Source organism: Rattus norvegicus, chromosome 1 (assembly GCF_021556685.1).
Source record: "Rattus norvegicus strain SHRSP/BbbUtx chromosome 1, alternate assembly SHRSP_T2T, whole genome shotgun sequence".
NCBI classification, from domain to species: domain Eukaryota; kingdom Metazoa; phylum Chordata; class Mammalia; order Rodentia; family Muridae; genus Rattus; species Rattus norvegicus.
Window position 1 is genome coordinate 234325001 of NC_141534.1, and position 22430 is coordinate 234347430.

At 45.9% G+C, this 22430-nt stretch overlaps 1 protein-coding gene and 1 long non-coding RNA gene across 7 annotated transcripts in view; one reads left to right on the forward strand and one right to left on the reverse strand.

Moving 5' to 3' along the window:
* The window catches only part of Apba1 (amyloid beta precursor protein binding family A member 1), a 206095-nt gene that overhangs the window by 154360 nt on the left and 29305 nt on the right, over positions 1-22430 (forward strand). For all 6 annotated transcript variants that reach the window (NM_031779.3, XM_087594320.1, XM_087594328.1 and 3 more), the window contains 3 exon segments: positions 14242-14337; positions 17862-17901; positions 19624-19769. In NM_031779.3, coding sequence (NP_113967.2) covers positions 14242-14337; positions 17862-17901; positions 19624-19769 — 282 coding nt within the window.
* Positions 3038-22430, reverse strand: part of LOC147997079 (uncharacterized) — a 74224-nt gene continuing 54831 nt past the window's right edge. Inside the window, exon 3 of the long non-coding RNA XR_015653088.1 lies at positions 3038-6328. This is a non-coding gene — a long non-coding RNA (uncharacterized LOC147997079). The remainder of the gene's footprint in view (positions 6329-22430) is intronic.

Genomic DNA, 22430 nt, shown 5'->3' on the forward strand with positions numbered 1-22430 from the left:
GTGTCATTTCATCCTGTTGTTCCCCTGTTTAATTTTTTCTGGATGGTCTAATGGTGAGTGTGGAATATTAAAGTCTGTTACTGTGTAGAATTAATCTATGACTTTATGCATATTAATGTTTGCTTTATGAAGTCAGGTCTATTCTGTTCAGTGTGTATATGATTAGAACTGTAATGTTCTCTCTGTTGATCTAACATATAAATTATGTTTTAACATATATTAGAATATTGATCCTGCTTGTTTCTGGTTCCATCCGCTTGAAATACCTTTTCCTAGCCTGCCACCCTAAGATAATAACTGTCTTTGATAGAGAGAAGTGTTTGTTGGAGTCAGTGAGAGAAGAATTCTGTTTTCTAATCCAGTGGGCTATTCTTAATCTTTTGATGAAATAATTAAGATCATTAATAGTATTATTATTGAAAGGTATGTATTAATTCCTGGGGGTTTTTTGTTAATTTTGTGGTTGTATGTATGTTTCTTAGTTCTCTTTTTGTTAATACCATGTTAGCTTCATTTATTTTGTCCTGTAGCCTCTTAGATTTACTTATCTTTCTTGTTAGCCTAAAGTATTCTTTCTAGCATCTTCTATAGAGCTCACTTGATAGTATATATTCTTTTAACTTGTTTTTATTATAGACACATTTTCTTTCTCCTTCAATTATGACACACACAATTTATACACAATACACACACACACACACACACACACACAGTGACTATTATATAGATAAGGAGTTGCCATAGAGAATAAGGGGAGCTGGGAGGAATCTAGCTCTGGAGTCCTATTATAAAATCTATTTTATGTCATTTAATGTGTATGAGTGTTTTGCCTGCATGTCTGCTTCTGTACCATGTGTGCCTCATCACCTCAGAGGCCAGAAGAGGGTGCCACATCCTCTGGAACTAGAGTTACTTATGTCTGTGAGCCACCATATGGGTGCTGGGTGCTGGGGACCTGTCATGAACATGATTTACCCATCACAGAGAAACAGATTAGTGTCTTTCCCAGATGCATGGTTTTTTGTTCACTCATTAAAAAAAGGGGGGGTAGGGGAATAACTCACAGTGAGCAATCCTAACAATTTAATGATCTGGCTGTAAGAGATGCCACTGGTAGCCTGAGGAGGATTCACTCCTGGACAGTGAGTAAGGGTTACACAGCAGCCTAGTGCACAGCAAGCCCCCATGTCCACTGATGAGGGAAGGACGATGACTCGATGCTGGCTCTGCAGCTGAAGTTCCTTGAGAGCTTAAGAACAATGGAGGCTAGACGATCACCCAGTCAGCCAGGTCAACCAAGATGCTGGATTCTTAGTGATCTCCAAGGTCAGATGCAAGACATCTTTATGAAGACACGGTCCCTGGAAGAGCCCCTTGTTGGTAGTATACATGGCTCGTGTACACTGGAGACCAGCTGTCTGGACCCTGAGGTTTTATGGTACTTGTGAGGCTTCTCACACTCTTGCAGACTTGTGACCCCTGCTTCTGATTGGTGAGGGCTGTCTGGTTCTAAGGCACTGATGGTTATTGCTTCGGCTCTCAGCACGTTCTGGTGTCAGTACATTGAGCAGGAGTGTCTATCTTGTAAGCCACTGCATTTTGCTTTCTTGCTTTTGTCCTAAGTGTTCACTCTGGGATTGAACCTGGGTCCTTTGGAAGAGAAAAGGTGATCTTAATCACTAAGCAATCTCTCCAGTGGGCCAAGAGTCTTGCTGTGTTCCCTTGCCTCGCAGGGCTAATTGGGGTGGGGACTGGCCAGCAGAGGGCACTAGGTCTCATCCTCCTTCCTGACTCCAGAGCACAGCCTGGCAGTGGAGTCCTAAGTCTTTGTACATCCCCTGACCTGAGAGCACCTTTAGCAGTTGGGTTCCAAGCCTTTTTATTCCATCCCAGACCTGTCCATCACTTTTCAACTGAACTAGAAGAGACGTAGGACTGTGGTCCCTATTTGTAAGTTGAAAGAGCATCTTAAAATTGAACTGATATGCTGTAAGTGTACTCTGCACCTAAGGTATTGTACAAGACCCCAGGGATACTGTGTGACAGGCAGAGAGGTCTGTCTGCACAGTGTTGTGCTTGAGGCCAATCCTTTATCAAGTCCACAGCCAAACCTCTCAGCCTACTCTGCTCCTAAGGCTTTCATCTGAATCCTTATGTGATGCCTTAGACTACTGCCACATAACAGATCATCCCAAAAATCTAGCAGCCTAAAGCAACACACACACACCATACACACACACACACACACACACACACACACACACACACACGCACACACACACATCTGTTTCATACTACCAGGTTGCAAGTGGGCATGAGAGGAGGGAGGTTACCATCATAAAGCTTTCCTGGGAAAAGCTCTGCTCCCAAGCTCCCATGCTATGGGCAGTATCCAGCTCTTCAAAACCAATTGGCTGACAGCCTTGGCTTCCCATTGATCGTGGCCAGGGCATTCTCAGTTCTTTGTCCCATGGGCCCAGTCTCACCCTTAAAGTATGCAAAGCAAGAAGGCTCCAGAGTCTGGTGGCAAGATGGCAGCCATAGTCCATGGTAACCCAATGACCCAGTAACATTGTACTTCTGCAGTTTTATCTCATTGTCAAGACGGATATCTGACCCTCATGTCCTTCCCAAGGAGAGGTTTACACAAGGGTCTGATCTTTGGGGGCCACCCACAAAGCCTCTCCCCACATATTCGGTATCAGTGATTATGTCAGCAAAGCCTGCAAGGGTGAGAGCACGGCTAACTGTGTCTTCTGCCATCGACATCATCAACCATGTTGAGATCCGAGGCTGTTGGTCCACCTTGTAGCTATGGGAAAGAAAACGTGCAGGTCCCAAAGTAACCAACAGGAGAATGAAGCCACGTGCTACATAGGTATGAGTGAGCCGGCACAGATGTGGAGCAGGTGGTTACATCCAGGAGCACAGGTAAAGGGGCAGTGGAGAAATTTTAAAGGGGGCTTTTGTCCTGGAGGACAAACATACCCATGCCACACTCTCGGGGTGAGTTTTGGGTTTTTTTTTTTTCAATATTAGAGAGCTTCCAGTGTCCATAGAATCTGCTGTAAAGGCTCACAAGTTATGGCCAAGCGTTCATTCTCTGTGCTGGTGGTCTCCTTTGCCTGTAGGGACAGAAGTATCTGCCCACTAGACGGTAGCCTTTAGCGCTGCCCAGCCTCACTCAGGCCTCTAGTTGACCCAGTGTACTCTATGAATAGTGTTGTTTCTCTCTGGGCCAAGATGCAGGGATGACTGGGGAGCATGGAATTCAGAGAAATTGCTGGGGTTGGGAGAAGCCTGTAGGGTGGGAGGCCTGCAGGTTGAACTGGCCTTGAGGCTGGCTGTTGTCCCAGCACTGTGCTGTCTCCCCCCATTGTGGTGTGTGTTTCCTATTCCTTACGCTCCCGTCTCAGCACGATCTTGCTACTGGTAAAGTTTCCCATCACAGATGTGTTCCATAATTGATGCAGCCTGGAGAAGGTGGTGATGAATAATTAAGTAGGTTTCAGGTACAGAATGAACATTAAAGGAGAGGGAGAATAAAAACAAGACAGCCAGGGGAAGAGGTTCAAGCTCCATCGGGCCAAAAGGATGATGCACGCACACGCTGCCTACCTCACAGAAGGCCTAGGTTTTGAGTCTTCTGTTGCCTGATAACTGAGTTCGTGTGTGAGTGGTCATCTCTGGCTAATACCTGAGAGGCCGACAAACCCTCCATGGCAGCAGTGGCATCCAGAGCCATGTCCTAATGGCTCCAAAACTAAAGCCAAAACAGGGTCAAGAGTAGTCAAGGGAAAGCAGCTTCACCACAAGCCAGAGAGTTAACTGGCAGGGACTGTTATTCCGGACACCTCATAACCAACACCCAAAGATTTCTCCACTTGAAATAGGTAACAGGAGGGAAAGGGCATGTGGAGAAGTGTCTAACTTCATCATCTAGGGACTCCCTGAGCACTGTCCTGCGAAGGGCTTTCCTTCTTGAGTAGTGGCTAACAGGTATTGCAGGGCACTGACAGAGGCTGTGGAAGGTGCACTTGATTGACAGCAAGTCTGATCGGACTCTCGAGATGGAAGAGATGGGTGAATCCAGAGATGCAGTCTCTGTGGTCCTTCCCCTGGCCACTGAGCTTGCCCACACATGGGAAACTGGCAGTAAGAATGGCTGGTTTCCGGGCTGGAGAGATGGCTCTGCCCTTAAGGCTAGGCTCACAACCAAAAATCTAAGAATGGCTAGTTTTCCAGCTGTAGATTGCTTTATATCCTATGTGGCTTGTTCTCCCATTTAGCCCTGTCCACAGCTCATTAACTGGATAGGTAGCCTCAGAGGGAACCCTGTTAACAGGTCTGACAGAGGGCTTGGTGACCAGGAAGCTGATGTTGCTTGAGGGCCTCTGTGCACATAGGTCCCTCCTCAGCTCGCCTGTGTTCTCCCCAGATCACTTCTACCCAGATGTGTCTTACTCCCCCTCTTGTTGGCTCTGGCCCCACAGATAGATACAGTTGGTTTTTCAGCCTAATTTTGGGTCCTCAGTTGGTGTGGTCCAAGCCATACTAACCATGAGGCAGTTCTTTTTCCGTCTGTCAGACCCCCCCTCTCACTTGCGGCACACAGTGATAGAGCATGCGGTCAGTGCGGGGTGGTATACTGCCAGCAGCCTGCACCACTGGGACCGGGCCAGCAGATGATCAGACATCCCTAAGCTCTCCCCACACAGCCAGGTGTGTTCGATCAAGGCCCGAAAGAACATTTTCAGCCACCTCCCTCCCCTCCCTTCACCACAGCTGGGCGCTTCTTCACAGGTTCTATAAACATAGCAGAGTCTGGGGTGTGTGAAAGCCTCTGGTAGCACCTCTGTGCTGAGTTTATTTTCCCCAGAAATAGTAGGTGCTGCTGACGGCGAGGGTGGGCTAGATCCTTCTTGGAAGTATCAGCTGACGCCACTGTGCCAATGACGGCCCTGGCCACCCGATGCCGAAGGGTTAACATGGAGGGTCAGGCACCCTGGAGGTGGTCACATCTCCTATTACCCAGTTGCATTATTGACAAGGGCACCTGACACCACCAGAAGTGTCCCCCAAGTGGCACTGAGATCAGGAGCGCACCGAAGCTCACAAGTGGATACACTAGGACGCTCGCCCTGCTGCCCGAACAGTACGTGCAAAGATGGAGAACTTTTGGATGTACCAATTTGAAAGTCATGAAGAAGAGGTACGTGCCCCTCGGGCTGCACTGGGTATACTGACTGGCTTCATTCCTCTGCTTCTGGCCCGGCCAGACTGTAGGCTACCCTCCGCATTTCCCTTGACAGTAGGGAGTCAGTGAGGAGAAGGCATTGCCCAGGATGGAGGAAAATGAGTTTGGAAGTGAATGGTGGCCTAGAGAGCAGGGGCCATTTTGTTCTTAGCCAGGACCTGGGGAAGGTGTGCTTGTTGCCGTATCTCTCCGGTGCTGCCTTTTATTCTCTGTGTTCTGATGGATGAGTTCATCTGGACACTGCCCACCCAGGGCACACCCCAGGCTGTGGCGTCTTTCACTGCCGAGGGCTGGTTTATATCAGTGGCTATTCGTGCCTTGTGCACAGATAACCTGCAGCCTAGACAATGAGGTAGCAGGTGTAATGACACTCTAAGCCCTCTGGGAACGATAGCTCTCACCATGTCCAGCAGACGTGTTATCATACATTATGAGTGCAGCTATATCCCCTCCTTTGCTTTGGTTTGAGACAGGGGTGGGAGGGGTTCTATACAGTTCATGCCAGCCTCGAACTCACCACATAGTCCAGGGCATTCTCAAATCCTTTGTCCTTCCCATCTCAGCTCCTCAAGTACCAGGATCAGGGGTGTGCACCACCACAGCTGGCACGGTCACACGCACCTCAGTTGCCTCTCTTAATAGAAGTTTAAAGTACCTGGGTTTTGCTGTCAGAGCCTAGGCAGGAAATCATGAGGCACCCATCGAGAGACGAATGGACTTGAAAGGGAAGTGAACGAAAGGCTTTCTCATTTGTCCAGTGTAAAGCATTTCACAAACATCAAGTGAGCTGTTTGGCAAGATACCCTGTTGACAAATGCAGCCTTATCAGGTGAAGGGTTGGTTTATCCTCAATAGGTGGTGTATGATTAGCCAGTTAATCTTTTGCCTTGAGAACATGGCTTTAAAAGCTTAGAGCTCTGGTGATACCGTCCAGCAAAAACAATTCTGTGTGCGTGTTGTTCCCATGATAAAATCATCTCCTGAGCTGAGTGCGGCCGAGCACGGATCCCTAGAGTCCTGACAGCTTCCACACAGGTTTATGGGCTCCGAGATGGGAATGGAGGGTGTTGTCTGTGGGGAAAGAACAGAAATGCTTTGAGAAGGTGGGCTGGCAGTTCTTTCCAAGTATCCCGCCGGTATTAACTGAATCCATTATGAATGTATGTATAAAACACCTCATTAAGCTAAGCTATTATCGTCTTAATGACATAATTACGCTCATTCAATGCCTATGCTAACTTCACTGCTTCTCCACATTAAGGAAATACAAATGTGCCCTGATGATATCGTTTGAGTTATAGTACAGAGTGAGTAATCATGTACTTCTCAATCGGCCTCAGATTTCAGAAATGCAAACATATGTTGGGAAGAAACTCATATCTGGGGCTCTTCAAAAATCATTCCACAGAGGAAGAAGGTTTGATTTAAAGGAACTCAGACATGTAGGGAAAGCAGCGTGTACTGATTCGGAGAAAGGGGTAAAGGCAGGTAAACACAGAGAGCTAAGCATAAATGGGAGCCCCATCTGGAAACGCTGGGAGTAGGAAGCCCCACAGAGTCTCAAAACGAGATTGAAGAACCGAAGTTTATGCCACGGCTCACCCCGTGTGCCCGCACCTTTGAAATCCCGCACAGAAAAGTACTAGAAGCAGGATGTTGTTCAGGCTGGGAAGGATTGAATGATGGCGTGCTCTGACGGTGTACGTAAAAGCAGCTTCTGTGAATACAGGTGCCTCTAGCAGTCTGCCACAGTGCCCTACTCTCTCAGGAGATGGTTTGCAAGCAGGGGTGACAGACTCTCAAGAAAGAGTGGAGAGCCACGGATACTAATAACCATGTGTGTGCTCAGAACTTTACTCTGCTGCAGAAAATTCGTTTTCATCTGCTTTTCCAAATGATACAAGATAGGTGTCTGCATTTTCTATTCATCACATGTACTGAAATCCTGTTGTATATTTTATGAGGGCCTTTGTCTTAGGTACTTGGGAAAGAAACATGTAAATTAATTATAAATCCTGCCTTTGTTGTACTTATTAAAATATTATGCCAGAGTACTGTCACTGTATAATATACAAGGGAGAAAGTCAAGCAGTACACGAATGGCACAGATAAAATGCGTGTAAGACAGTCCAGAGGGAATCCTCTCACCGAAAGAGGACTGGGAAGATTGCACAGGAGGAGCGATATTTAGAATGGGCCTCCCCATACACACGTAGAGTCCAGACAAGGAGCAGAAATCAAGTCACTGAGCAGGAACAAGAGGTTGGAAACAGCCCATGGTGCTGTTTGGCTTAATGAAAAAGAGGTAGACCAGAGCGGCAGTCCTTTAACAAAGGAGTCAGAGCTGAGCTTCAGGATGCCTTCAGCACTGAGATAGTCTGGAACTGCTGCTTCCCAGCAAAGGCAGTAGATTAAAGGCTTGCATTGGAACTGATTTGCTTGGAGATTTTTATGAAGAGAGAAAACAGGTCCCTGGTGAAGAAGACTTGTGAACTCTTACTATCCCATTTGGTATATCAGATCCTCAGTCACAGGGGCGGGGGGAGAGGGTGGAGAGGAAGGAAAAACAGAAAGGAAAACCCAGGCAGGTCTCTGAATTGTTCTTTATGGCTGAAATTACTAAGGAACTCAGTCCCCCCAGTGGTTTTGGCCACTCTGTATACATTTTCAATATTTATTTTCTCCCCATCCTTCATTGAAGTGAATTCTTGTTCCTGAGTTTCTTTGTAAAGCATCAGTATTCACTCGGACTCAGGGCTGGGTAGAGCTAACAGACATCTTTCATAGGTGTCCTTACTCTGTGCTGTGCTGGGTCATCTGCACCAGGCTGTAATTAACAGGAGGAGGGCATGGTTTGTAGATCAATCACTACAGTAGTATCCTTTTCAACTTTCTCATCCTGAAGACCTTTCTTGCATGGAGAGCAGTGGATGTGCCACAAGTTATACCCACAGCAGTTGCAGACACCTGCCCCCTAGCTGTAGCCACTAATGAGCTATTTTTACCAATATCCCATTAAAGTGCTGGAGCTTGCGAATTAATGTAGAGTCTTTGTGGTGTGGTTTTATGGAGGAGACTTCTGCTTCCTTTTTTGCCTTATCCATGAATGAAATTTTAATGAGGAAACAAAAGGAAATGAAGAAAGTAGCCCATGGCTGTGCCGCCCATCAGTGTGCATTAGCCCAGCCAGTCCTTGCGCTGGCCTCAGGGAGTGCGTCAGAACTGTCTTCCCACTTTCTCAGGAAGGGTCAGGGGATAGGCTCCCTGTCCAGCTCGGAGCTGAGTAGGCAGGACTAAACTCAGTCTCTTCTCTATTAGACACCAGAGCTTGAAAATTTAAACACTTCATCATCCTAAAACGCACACACACACACACACACACACACACACACACACACACAAATGCTCTTATGTATTTGGACATGATAAAAAATTAAAACAGCCCAGTCAGTTTTATGGGAAAATGTAAACCTTTATCATGAGTCTAGTATTTATAAAGTGGGCCCTTAGTGTTACAAAGCCGGATCTCAATAGCTTTGAGGACTCAGCGTAACATCTTATGAGTTAACCGATGTGTGCTTTACCCAATCCCAGAACAGTGCCGTGGCGTGCCGTGGCGTGCGGTGGAAGGAGAGAGTCTGCGCGGCCTCCGCTTCCTCTCACTGTGGTGCAGGGCTGCCTTCATTGCAGATGTCGTGTCCCATCTGAAAATCTTTGAAGGGAGGGGATGCAATTTACTTTTTAAAGGGAGCCATTGATCAGGCAGCCTTCTCCATTTACAGGTGACTTTGGCAGCATGATCAGAGAAAAGATCATTTAAATTATGGGCACTTCGAGCTTTTGTGCCAAAAACAGGCCGAGTATCAATAAAGAATTGATTATTTGCTTTGCAGTTCTGCAGGCTAAGTCCCAGAGTCTAGCACCCTCACCCGCCAAGGGCCTGTGTGCCATTCGCTACCACGGCAGAAGGCAAGCATGCACAGAAGAAAAGGAGGTTGAACTCTTGTCTGTTTTGGTTGATTTCTGTTGCTTTGATAAACAACATGATCAAAATAACTTGGGGGAAAATGAGGTTATTTTGTCAAATGCTTCTAGGTCTCCCTCCAGCACTGAGGGAAGTCAGGACTGAAACTGGAGCTGAAGACACAGAGAAACGCTCATGCAGCCCAGAAGCCTCTGTCCCGGCACGGTACTATGCAAAGTGGAATGGACCCTCCTTTATCAATCAGCAATCAAGAAAGTACCCCATGGGCCAATCTGACTGAGGCACTCCCTCAGATGACTCTGGGCTATGGACACTGACAGACAGTTAAAGCTAACGAGGAGGCCCCTTTTTCACAGTTAACCCATATCCAGGAACAGCCGAAACATCGCAAAGAACTGGTCATCTCATAAAGGTCTTGCCATTAACACTGAGAGGTTGGGGGTTATCTTGGGTCCCATTTGCAGCTTCTTCATCTCACAGATCACTTTTTTAAAGAGCTAGTGAGGAAAGTCAAGGACAGTTTTACTGGAATTGAAGAGGGAAAAAGGGCCAGGCAAACCGGAGCTTGCAGCAGCTGCCAGGCAGGAAGAGAGAGATGGATAAGGGAAAGAGAAAACTACACGGTTTTGAGTTCGAGGTCAAGAAGGCAAACAGGCCCAGCAGTCGTAGGTCTGCAGGCAGCTACATCATCCAGAGTGTGGGGCATCTCCAGATGGAGAGTGAGGACACATGGAGTGTCAAGACGGCAAGGCCTGACTCGCCTCAAAGAAAAGGAGCTGGAAGAAGGAAAAGACCGTTACAGTTTGGGTAGAACTCAAACCCGCCAGGCTTAAGGTAAAGTCAATGAGCAGCTGCCAGATTTTTTTAAACATTTAAGAAAGCCATAAACCTTTTATGCTTTAGGGAGGCAGTCTTTGCTGTAGTGGCCTGGACAGCACCCTTCCCTTCTTCCTTATGATGTTTTAAATCTTTAGGAGGGGCAATCTCGTTACTCATTAGAGGAGAGTCCTCTCTTCCATGACCTTCGAGTCTGCTTGTTTTTAACTAGCTACCTAGTAAATCTTAACACTTTTTTTCATTCTAAATTTAAGTGAAAAGTGTAGAGTAGAATTTTAGGAGTAAAGAACCATAATCTTCAATTTTACAAAAATCTCTCGAGGAGTGTTCTTTATAGCCCTTCCCACCTAAGCAGGGGGCAGTGAGCATGCTTACATGAAGATTTCTATGTAATGGCACCATCTTCTTGGGATCACCAGTATCTGACTCTTATATATTATTTATATACTTTGTTGAACTATTATATTTTGCATATTTTTGTGGTCACATTATGGTAATATAATACATATAAACCATGTAGTAATCAAATTAGGGCAATAAGCATTTGCATTATCCAGCCATTAATTATTAAGTGTTGGGATCTCACACTCAGCTTGCGTATGTGTTATGCACTGTGAGGCCATGGTTACCTCATACACTCGTCTGTGGATTGTAGTCTGTGTGTGCTGACTCACACCTGCCTAACTCCAGAGGAACAGTGGCTCTATCACTCTTACTGGAAACTTCCTGTCACTTTTCTCTGTGTCCTCCTCAGTCTCTAGTGGCCTGAAATCCATTCCATTCTTCTTAAAATAGGCATCATTGATTTCCACAAATGAATTAAGAACATGTAGCATTTGTCTGTTTTATTTAATGCAACCATTTTCAATTCATTTTATGGTTCAGTAATATCCCACTGTATAAACATACCACATTTTCCTTATCTACTGAAGAACATCTTGATTTGATCCGGTGTTGGGTGTGTATGTTTACAGCTTTTACGTTCTTGTAAACTGATCTTTTTATCAACGTAAAATGATATTCTTTGTCTCTTTCTGCATTTTTTTCATTTAAATTCTGCTTTATCAATTATCACTATAATTATTCCTAGTGTGTGTGTGTGAGAGAGAGGGGGGTAGGGAGAGGGAGAGAGGGAGGTAGGGAGGAAGAGAGAGAGAGAGAGAGAAAGAGAGAGAGAGAGAAAGAGAGAAGGGGGTTTCTAAGATTTCACTTTTAGACTTATGATTCTCTACTGGAGAAGTGAGTTTACTTTAATAAGTAAATAGTCTTTTTCTTTTTAACCCATTCATCCAGTCATGTTGATTGGAGAATATAATCCACTTACACTCAAGGTTGTTCCTGGCAAGCGTGGGCTCCTGCTGTTCTGCTAATTGCACAGGGCTGGCTTTTTAACTTTGTTCTCCTTCACATCATAAAGCCTTCCTGTCCTGCTGAGGTTTAAGTCTGTCTGCCTGTGATGCATCTCTCCTGGTAAGCTTTGTGTGTGCCCAGATATCATCATGGCAGTAACTACCCTTCGTTTTCACAGTAGGGTCCCCTAAGTACTTCTGGTCTTCAGGTGATCTGTCCTCTATGTTATTGTCTGGGCGTAGTTCTTGGGACAAGGGTTTCTCCTCCCATTCTCTTGGGGTCAGTGGTGAGGTTTCTGTGAAGCAACCTACTGTGAGTCTGAGGGACTGTCCCTTACATGTGACTCTTCTCTTGCTACATTTTTAAAGGTGTATTCATTTTTATGTATAGGATCCCATTACAGATGGTTGTGAGCCACCATGTGGTTGTAGGAATTGAACTCAGGACCTCGGGAAGAGCAGTCAGTGCTCTTAGCTACTAAGCCATTTCTCTAGTCCCCTTCTCTTGCTATTATAAGATAACTTGGTCATGTGTGCTTGTCATTTTGACTCCAATATGCTTTGGTGAAGGTCTGTTTGGTTGGATCTGTTGTCCTTTGAGAACGAAATATCTGTGTGTCTCTAAAGATTTGAGAGCTTTGGGAGCATTTTCCCATGAAAATTATTTTCCAGCATCTTTCCCCTTTATTCAGTTCCCATGATGCAAAGGTGTTTTCATCTAATGGTTTCCCATGTTTTTCCTAGAGCTTCCTCATCCTTGTACGTTGTTTTTAAGTTTTTGTCTGACTGAGTGACTTCTGAGAGGACTTCTGTCCTCAAATCCTGAGATGCCGTCTTCCGCCTGATATGGAGCGTCCTGTGGGTCTTTCATGTCACCGATCGAAGTGTTTACTCTCAAGCTTTCTCGCTGGTTCTCTCTGTCCTTTGTCCTGGGTGAACTCTCCTGAGTTGCCCTTCTCGTTTCCTATCCCATTCGTGTCTCACTGGGTTTCCTCAGGGTTGCTGCTTAGTTTTGTCTCTGTGGTTGTGTTGTTGTTGCCTGTTTGTCCGTTTGTGGGCATTTTATAGGTTTCGTTTGCACAGACAGCTATTTTTCTGGATAGCTATTCTTCCTTGTGAGCACCATGTTCCCTTTCATGTTTCTTGCGTCTGGATGATGTCTGCACATCTGGCGTAACATTCTATTTTCTTCACATTTTATAAATAGCTTCTATAGGGAAAGACACTTCTGTTTAGATGAGATGTAAGAAAGACATCAGTTGTGTGGGTTCTTTTGAGTTTGGCGATAGTGGATTCCAAAGCAGTCTTTGATTTTTTTTTCTTTGATTGATGTCAGCAGTGTCTGTGTTATGAGGGGTCATGACACAGGCTTCTGTACGTGTCTGGGGACTCTACGGTGGCAGCTTCCATAGCTTTGGTGATGTGGGAGGTGGGGAGGACAGGACTGTGCCCCCTTCAGGGGCAGGACTGGTGACATTGACTTCAGCAGCAGCAGCAGCAGCAACAACAACAACAATGCTTCCTCTGTAGCCACAACCCATGGAGAATCCTTCAGGATTCTCAGGCAATGAATGGGAGATGCTGGGCCTGATGGAGAGCCATAGACTAGACCTGGGCCTTCCTTGGCTCACAAGATGAACATATGGGTACTAGCATCTTTGCTGTACATACTCTGCTTTCCAGCATTCAGCCTGTGAATTATCAAATCACATTTGCTTCCTACCCTTCCTCTCACTTGCCTGAGTTGAATACCAGGAGACTCTAGCACCGGGAGACTCTACCTCGATAATGTTTCTTCTTTCCTCTTACATGTCAGTGGCCAAAGCGTGCCTCTGATACATTCTTTGAAAGTGAAACCTATGATCTAGCTTCTTTGTACTTTGTAATTTATTTTAAGAGTATACCTACCAGGAAGGTTCTGAAGCAGGCATTTGAATACCTTTGTTTCGGCCCTGTAAGAGCTGTATCTGTTTGAAGGGGCTTGTGCTTGCTTGCCTTGGTCAGCAAGTGGCAAATTTGTAGCTCTGTATGTCAAAAGACCTTCACTGGGGCCCAAGTTAGAGTCATCTGCACAGGAAAAATAGATTTCTAGCACTCAGGATGAGCAGTGAATATTCTACACAGAGAAGCAGCACAGCACATACTTACTGGGGTACTAGCTGTGTTCTATGCGCAAACCCACGTTTTGTGTTCACAGCTCGTACCTGCCTGTGCCCGCCTACAGAGGCACACCATACCAGCATGCTACCCAGAACTGTTGATCTTGGCCTTGTTTTCAACCCTGTCATTTGACAAGAGAGTTTCTACACCATGCTGGCGCAATCCAAACGGTGTGGTTTGAAAGTTGGGTTTTCAGCAGCCCATGAGTTGAAAGAGACAACGTGTAGACTTGTGAGCAGACAAGAAAAAGCACAATGGGTAATTTCAGTTCTCGGTTTTCCATTCAGGTCATCTTGTGACGTTTGAAAATTTGTATTCTAAGAGTCTAACTTTCACTAAGAAAAGTTAGTGAAAGTTATACAATTAACATATTGTATAATACCCTTAAGGCTTTATGTTTGATGCCTACTGTAAGTCTGTATTTTCTTTAGATTATTAGCCTGCGGGAAGAAAAAACAATCTCGAAGCTGTAAAACTCCTTTGAAGAGATGGAGTTGAAAGCTTGCTTGGCCAGGCCTGCTCCATGCAGTTGGCAATTCTTGCCAAAAAGGCTTCTCCCTACTGCAGTCCTCTCGGGGCACTTGTGCTCTGTGCGACTTGATGCCACAGCCCTCAGATCCTCACTGCTGTCTGTCCTTCTTGTTGTCTTCCAGTCTCCGTCTCCTGGCAGTTCCTCACCCCTGGGTGCTGAGTCATCAATCACACCCCTTCATCCCGGTGACCCCACGGAAGCCTCCACTAATAAAGAGGTAAGGCGCCATCTTCGTGGTCCCTTGCCTGCCAGGCTTCACCCCAATAGTGCTTTATTGTTTTCACCTCAGCCCCTCCTGATGGAACCCACTCTGAGGAGTAGTTCTCCTCTGCCGTGGGCCTGCCGTTTGTCAATGACCGCTGTGGTTGATGTCCAGTTCGGTAGTCACAGGCCACAACATTGAATATGAGAATTCACATCCTTGGGCTCGCATCCCAGTGTTCAGTGCCTTCTGCAGCTGGTTACAGAACTTTTATATCACAGGAAGTTCCGCTGGACATTGAACCTCAAAACTATCTACCAGCATCTTTTCCAAAGGAACATTCTGTGATGAAGGAATGGTCCACTTCTATATTGTCAGGGGTATTCACTAGCCTCTGGTGCCCAGAAAGCTCTTGAAACATGGTCAGTAGGACTTGGGAACTTAAATTCTCATTTTAATCACAGGCTGGGGCTACTCAACAGGGAAGCTGTAAGGTGTCCCCTGAGGACATGTTGCCATACTCAAAGGGAACACACTGAACACTTCAGAAGAGGTAACAAAGTATGGCTAAGATTTCTGGGGCTCAAAAGGTGTTTTTCACTGAGCAGGGCCACTGCCTCCATTAGGACCCAGTGCTCTCCTATCCAAAGGCGATGGGTTCTGCTTAGTGGGGAGCCACACCAGGTGGATGTTTCCCTACACAGTGACTGTGTGGGCACATGTCAATCCAGCAGTAGATGCTCCTTCCTCAGCCCTGAGGAGATGTGGTAACGAGGTATGTCTCACACTGCCTCACTGTGCTCACAATTTTGTGTTGAGTCAACTGAGAAAGTCAAAGCATTATTTTAACCCGAGTAACAGATCATTTAATGTGTGCTACTCATGAGAGAGGGCTATAGTTTTTATTAAAGTTTTCTTCAGGTGATACTAACATTAGACTAGAAATGTGTTTTGTCCCCTGGTCTTTTTAGAGCCTCTGGAGCATGGGTGGCAGGGCCCCTTTTGCCATTCTTTGAAAGTCTATTCACAGTGCATCAATGGGTAAGAAGGAAGGGGTGATTGGTGCAGGGCCAGCAACACTAACGGAGGTTAGAAGTCATCAATCGTTGGCTGTATTCCAGGCACCAGACTGAGCAGGCTGTATCTCTTAGGAGCCTTTTAATGGTTCTGTCCTCAGGTGTGGGTTCTGAAATTTAGAACTTGGATACCTTAGCTGAGACTACACTGCTCAGCCATGGTTTGAATCGAGAAGTCATGTGACCCCTAAAAAAACCTTGAAGTTGCAGCTTCAATGTCTTTGGTTGTTTATGTTGTATCTGAGAAAGGGTACGTTGCTGTATAACCCAGGTTGTCCTTGAACTCACAAGCCTCTTGCCGCTTCCTGTCCAGTGCTGGAATTATAGGTGTTCCCTACCACATTCAGCCTAGCTTTTCATGTGTCGAAGGCAACTTTATTAATGCTTTCTAAGGGTGACTGATGTTCATCTCCATCCACACGTGAGAAGGCAGGTCTAAGCAGGCGTCTGAATATTAAGCTTTCAATTATGCATTGACTGTATCAAGTAAGATAGATGTGTTAGCCTCCCAGTTCCTACAAGGCTTGGCCCATGGTTCTGCATATCTTTAGAAATAACGATGGAAATATTATGTATGCAATCGAGATCCTTACATTTTACAAAGCTGTCTTTTAAGTATTACCCCAGAAACGGGATTGATCGTGAGCTAACAAATGGAACGTGCGTGAGTTGCCTACCGTCGTCTCTCTGAAGTAATTCTTCTGAAGCTCCTGCTAAAACAGGTTTTAGAATTCAGAGACTTGTCCTAGTAGCCCAAGAAAACTGAATTGTCTTTGTAAAGATACCTGGAAACTAAGCTGTTTCGATGAGGCCCAGTGATTTCTCGTTATCCTAGAACATTGAAGACGAGGGCAGGGAGAGGGATGGGAAATGAGCCGGTTGACCCCTGTGAAGAACTTAGCTGCTCCTGCGTAGCATGAGGTCTCCTCGCCTCATACACCGTGCAGTTTTCCACCAATGCACTAGCAGCTAGGAGCTTTAGTCTTTGGTAACCAAGAGACCCAATTTCTTTGGTGTTTCATCCCAGTGAGCACATTTTTCAGGGGCCTGCTCAAAGCTGCCCGTGTGGTCTGCCATGCAGTTCGTTTGGAATTCCTGTCACTGCCCTGAATGATGAGGTGCTCCCCGTTTTCCACATAAAACAGTTAGCATGCCATGTTAGAGTCCTCTGCATGTTAGGAGTGACACCCTAGTCCTCACCCACAGCCAGCATCTAACCCATCAGGTACGCCAGAGCATGCCGTCATCTATCGGATCAGTGTGCCGAACAAATGTCCGTCCCCAAAAAGCAGGTCTCGGAGTGATCACGCGTCCCCATGACAAATCCTAGACAAATCTAAGCCCTGCAAAGCCTACCTTTTGCCCATCGTAGGTGCTTCCTTTTGAACAGGAGCTCCCTTGGGTGCCCCACACGTTTCAGCTCCAGGCGCTTGTTACCATTTGAAACAGAAATGCATTCCTTGCTCTTCCCATGCAGGGCGGTTTCTAGCATGTATTCCTGGAGAGGAGCCTCTGGCAAGCTTTTCCCCTTGGCATGCTGGCCTTTAAACTTCCACCCCAGCCAGGTTATAGGTGTCTAGCTCACCCCAGCCAGGTTATAGGTGTCTAGCTCACCCCATCCAGAGCTGTTAAGGCTGACCTCCTTAACATATGCGATGGCACTTAAAATTCAAGAACTGATAGTGGTTTCCGCCTGCCCTCTCATTCTTTTTTTTTTTTTGGTTCTATTTTTCGGAGCTGGGGACCAAACCCAGGGCCTTGCGCTTCCTAGGCAAGCGCTCTACCACTGAGCTAAATCCCCAACCCCCTGCCCTCTCATTCTTATTCTAAAGAAACACAAGTCTATGATTTACAGAATGGAAATTGTTGTCGATCTAAATGAACCAGTGGGAGAGAAAAAGGTATAAGAGTTTATCTTCCTTTCAGTGGCTACCCTTGTGTCAGGGACCTAAAGAAAATTTGCCAGGGAGTCCTAACATTCAGAGCACACAGTCATTACTGGCGCATTTAGTACGGAATAGTTTTCCTCACTGAGTACATTCTTAGGATGTAAAGTACAGTCTTCATTGCTGATCATGCTTTTTTAAAGCTGGTAAAACCTCTGCACTGTGAGGCGTTTTGATCACTTCAGACTTGAGTGAGCCGTCCTGGGTCTTAGGTAACCTTAGCAGTCAGTGCATATATTTATCCACACCTCACTCTCTCCAATGAAAACTGTCGATAACTGGTTAACAAATGCCACCGGTGATGTATCTCTTTTTTATGTTAATAAATACTTGTGGGGTTGGGGATTTAGCTCAGTGGTAGAGTGCGTGCCTAGCAAGCGCAAGGCCCTGGGTTCGGTCCCCAGCTCCGAAAAAAAAAAAAAAAAAGGAAAATAAATAAATAAATAAATAAATACTTGTGCTAATGTATGCCTAATCATTCTCTGCCCGCTTTGAAACTTCTTTGTCTTAATTACAGTCAAGAAAAAGCTTGGCTTCATTCCCAACCTACGTTGAAGGTAAGAACTGAAGAGAAAAATATTGAGTACTGGGGTCACTCGTGAATCTTTTAGCGTTTGTAGGCACTGGGTGTATAAGGACATAAGGGGAAAGACCACAAACGTGCCCTTCCTGAGTATCTTAGACTAAAAGTATAGTAAGCATGAATCCGTTGCTCTCATTACTGACCAAGGGTAGAGGGTGGGGGCGAGCCAAGCAGTCAAGCAATGCCCCAGGTATGTCACGAAGGGCCTGACAAACTTCCCGAATATGTTTTTTCCCCTCCATCTTTATTAACTTGGATATTTCTTATTTACATTTCATTTGTTAATCCCTTTCCCGATTTCCCCCACTCTCAACAATGGACAGGTCATGGAAACAGAAATTCAACAGAGACATAGACAGACTAAGAAAAGTCATGAACCAAATGGATTTAACCAAATCTGTTTTTTAACCACAATCCTAGTTGTTTGAAAGTGAATAGGATGCTGGGCAGTGGTGGCATATGCCTTTAATCCCAGCACCCGGGAGGCAGAGGCAGGAAGATCTCTGTGAGTTCAAGGCCAGTGTGGTCTACAGAGCGAGTTTCAGGTCAGCCAGAGCTACAGAGAGAAACCCTGTCTCGAAAGAAAAAAAAAAAAAAAAACAAAGTGAATAAGTTAAGTTTGTACCCTGGCCAGGAGTCTTTCGTGGGTAGCAACGCAAGGCGAGCTTGACCATTAAAAATGAAAATAAAAATCTCTTGAGACTAGCCCTACAAGAGGGAAAGTAAATTGTTTCCACTTAACACTATTTTGTTTCTAGAACCTGAGCCTTCATGGTGGGTTATATTTCAGTCTCCTCAGAATTATCCTTCAAGTAAAAGAAAATACAGGTTTTACTTGTGATTAAAATGTCTGTCTTTAGTGAACCTGTTATACTTAATAGTTGCTGACATGCTTTAATTTGGGCTGTGGATCATAGGTGATGGTTATTAAAATCAGATTCCCCTCTATTTAAAGCCGAGATTTGATTTAGTAGACTAGGGAGTGAGAACAGCAGACAAGGAAATATGATTTTCCTTGGGATTGATCTCTACGTGAAGCCAGGAGCATCATGGTCTATCAGCAATGTTGGCAGCAATGGGACCATGGCTTTGTGGTGATGTTACCAACTCACAGTCTGATGCTACTTATAGGAAGGAAATACCCCCGTTTTCTTCATGTACGAAGTCTGATTTCTCCATCAGAGTCCAAACAGAGGAGGAAATTTTGAGTGGGTAAAAAGGAAGTAGGAAGTGTCAGGAAATGGTGTTTTCTATTTTTACAGCTTTCTGCTCCTCTAAGCCATTCACCCAAGCAAACACAGTTTATAGACACACGTGACAGGCATGAAAGTCAAAGACAAGTATGGCATGGCCCTTGTTGCCAGAGAGCTCATCCTAGGTTCCCAGTACTGTTGTTGGGGAAGTGAGGAATTGTCTCACCTAAGGCCTCACACGTGACAGGCAGTGCCTAACAGGCAAACTTTGAACAGACTGTCTCAGCCTCCCAAGCACCTAGGATTACAGGCCTAGCTAAGAGATATTTCTTTTCTACTGTTGGACTCTGATTCATATTTAAATAGTCATTTCTCATAGTAAATGATTCTAAGATGTCTTAGACCAGCAGCTAGACCACATAAGTAGACAGTGAACATGGGGGTTGGCATTGGGTACCCCCCCCCCGTGACATCATTCACTACTGTGGCTCTATGTGTTACAGTTCCTGGACCCTGCGACCCTGAAGACTTGATCGATGGAATTATTTTTGCTGCCAATTACCTTGGTTCCACTCAGCTACTCTCAGACAAAACTCCCTCCAAAAACGTGCGCATGATGCAGGCCCAGGAAGCAGTAAGCCGGATCAAGGTGAGGGGGTCTGCGGGGGCTGAGGTGATGGTGGGGGCTGGAGGTACTGAGCAAGCAGCATCAACCCTCAGCTCATAGAAGCTGGACTAAGCTGTCGCCAGCAGAGCTTATCCCTGCCTAACTAAAACCCAAGTCATTATGTATAAACACTACTGAGGTTGCTCTTGAGAATAAATCCGCACGTCCATGGAATTTGCTCTTTATGCCCCTAAGGTGAAGTTCCAGAACTGGCTTTCCACTGACAACTAGAAGCCATTGACTGGAGCAGTCCTCTCTTAGGTTCTATTCACACTGCCTCAATTCCAGTAAAATGAACTATTTGATTAAATCTTAACTTGGGTAGTCTGAAGAAGTCAAGCAAATCCTAGTTTAAACTAGTTTGAACACAGTCACGATCTCTTCAAATTAGTTTTATCAAGACTTAAAGGAGAAGGCCAATTGGATACGTGGAGAGCCAGTTTCATCAAGCCTCAGTAGTCTTCACAAGTAGATTGAGCTACTCAAAATCAGTCTGTGGATGCAGAACTCTGGACTCTCCACCATAATGCCACCTAGAGTCACAGATACACCAGGATAGCAGGGATGCTGACTGTGCACACAAACCGTCCAGTCTCCCAGCCGTCAGCACGTGAAACACTCAGCGAACCAGCAGGGTGAGAGGTTAGGATTCACCAGTTCATTTCTTTTCTCGTTTCAAGTAGTTAAGACTGATTTTTCTCTGCCCCGCTCCTCTGGTACCATAGAACCTGGTGCTGGTGTGGTTATATAAAGTGAAAAAAGGACAAGAGAAGGTGGTGAGAGGCCTTTATCTGTGGAGAAGAAAAGAGGATCCTTGAGCCTTGTCTTACGTAGGATGATAGGGGAAGGTAACGGTGGAGGAAGTGAGTCCCTTATGCCTAACCACAGAGCTCAGAGGGAATAAACCAGCCAATAGAGGCACCAGGAATCAGGAAGAGAGGATGTCAGATGTGGAAGGCCACAGGAGTACCCTAAAGGTTAGAAGGGAAGGAGATGCATGCCTGAGAGAAACCATCTGAAAGGAATCAAGATTTACTGTAGCTGATGGTTTCAGAGGCCTTAGCCCATGTTGGATGTGAGGCAAAGGAGCCTAGAGCCACAGTGCTCACCTCATTGAAACAGACAGAAAAGCCACATGCCAGTCCTCCCTTCAAACACCCTCCCTAGCACCCACCCGTGTACTTTGCTAACCACTTGCTGTCTCTCAGACCAATCAAGGATCAACAATAACCATCATAAGCTCCTCTCTTCTCAAGCTAACACTGTTAACACACCTGTTCACGCCATAATCAATGAAGAAAACAATGAGGCTGTTGTTAGCTCTCCCAACTCTCCCTGGTACACTAGACAAGCCCTCAGCTACGAGCCGCTGTGAAAAACAAGTTAAACACGTCTAGCGCACAATAACTCAGGATAAACATCGCCATTCCAAAAGGGAAGAGTGGGAAAATGACAGGAAGGAATTGAACAGTTAGACCCAGACCCAGCAGCTAACAAAATCCTGTAGCCTCCTGTCCAGCATCTGGAGGAATGAGGTGTTATAACATGAGCTTCACAGGTCCTGGGCAGCGTCCCCCTGCAGCCCGACCAATGGCGGCCCACAAGGTTTGTCTTAGAAGGCTGGAGCTTCAGAGGCTTGTATTTCCTGTTCTTGCATCTGCTTTTCTAGCATCTCCATTTCATCACTGTCTTCACCCTCCTATTTTCACACACCTCGAGGGCTCCCCACAAACCACTGTCACATGGGCAGCACCATGTGACACCAGCCCAGGCAGTAGCTGGACCTCCTTGGGTCATGGCTACAGGAGCCTCCAAATGTCTGGGCAGCTGAGGCAAAGCAAAGTGGTTCCTATGGCAACAACTTCCTATATATCCGTAGGCACGCAGAGCACCCAGCAGCTTTCTCTATCCAGGGAAAGCCTTTCAAGTCAACTTCTCACCTCACTAAACCCACAGTGAACAAGATCTCGCTGATTCCTGAGGTGCCTTCAAGGTGTCTTTTACTAGTAACAAAGTACTTTTCTTCTGCCGGGGGCTCACTGTTTAGAAACCCTGCCTTCCATAACTCAAACTTTTCTTGGACTTTAAACCAAACTGCAAGGTTTTCATGTCTTCCCACCCTGCCTCTACTCCCCATTCTAACCGTAAACCTGACCCAGAGCGACAGCTGTATCCATGCACTGGGCTGAATGGAGGCTGTCTTAAAACTCCCTCTGTCAGATTTCAATAGAGCCTAACACAAAGTCTTGGCATATGGACAAAAGCTAACACAAATGGCCGCTGGTCCAGCTTCCAAATAAAGTCCTCATTTCCATTTGAAACCCCATGAGCCGTTTTTACTGTCCGTGGTGTACTATCCAAGAGCTCTTGCCATCAGTACCCCTTAAGCCCTGAGGAGAGAATTCTGGGGATGCTAACACATATCTCCAGACTCCTCCCACAAACTGGCTTGTAATAAGGCTATCGTGAAGAGAGCACCTCCCTGGGCACCAACCGTCTGTTCCTTTGTAAGCGCCATGACAGTGCTCGAGAGGAAGAATTGGTTTCAGTTCACAGCTGCAGAGCCCGTTGTCAGCTAGGTGTTGTTTCTGGGCTGTGTGGAGAAGAGCGCCATGGCAGGAGGGTGGAAAGAAGCCATGCTGT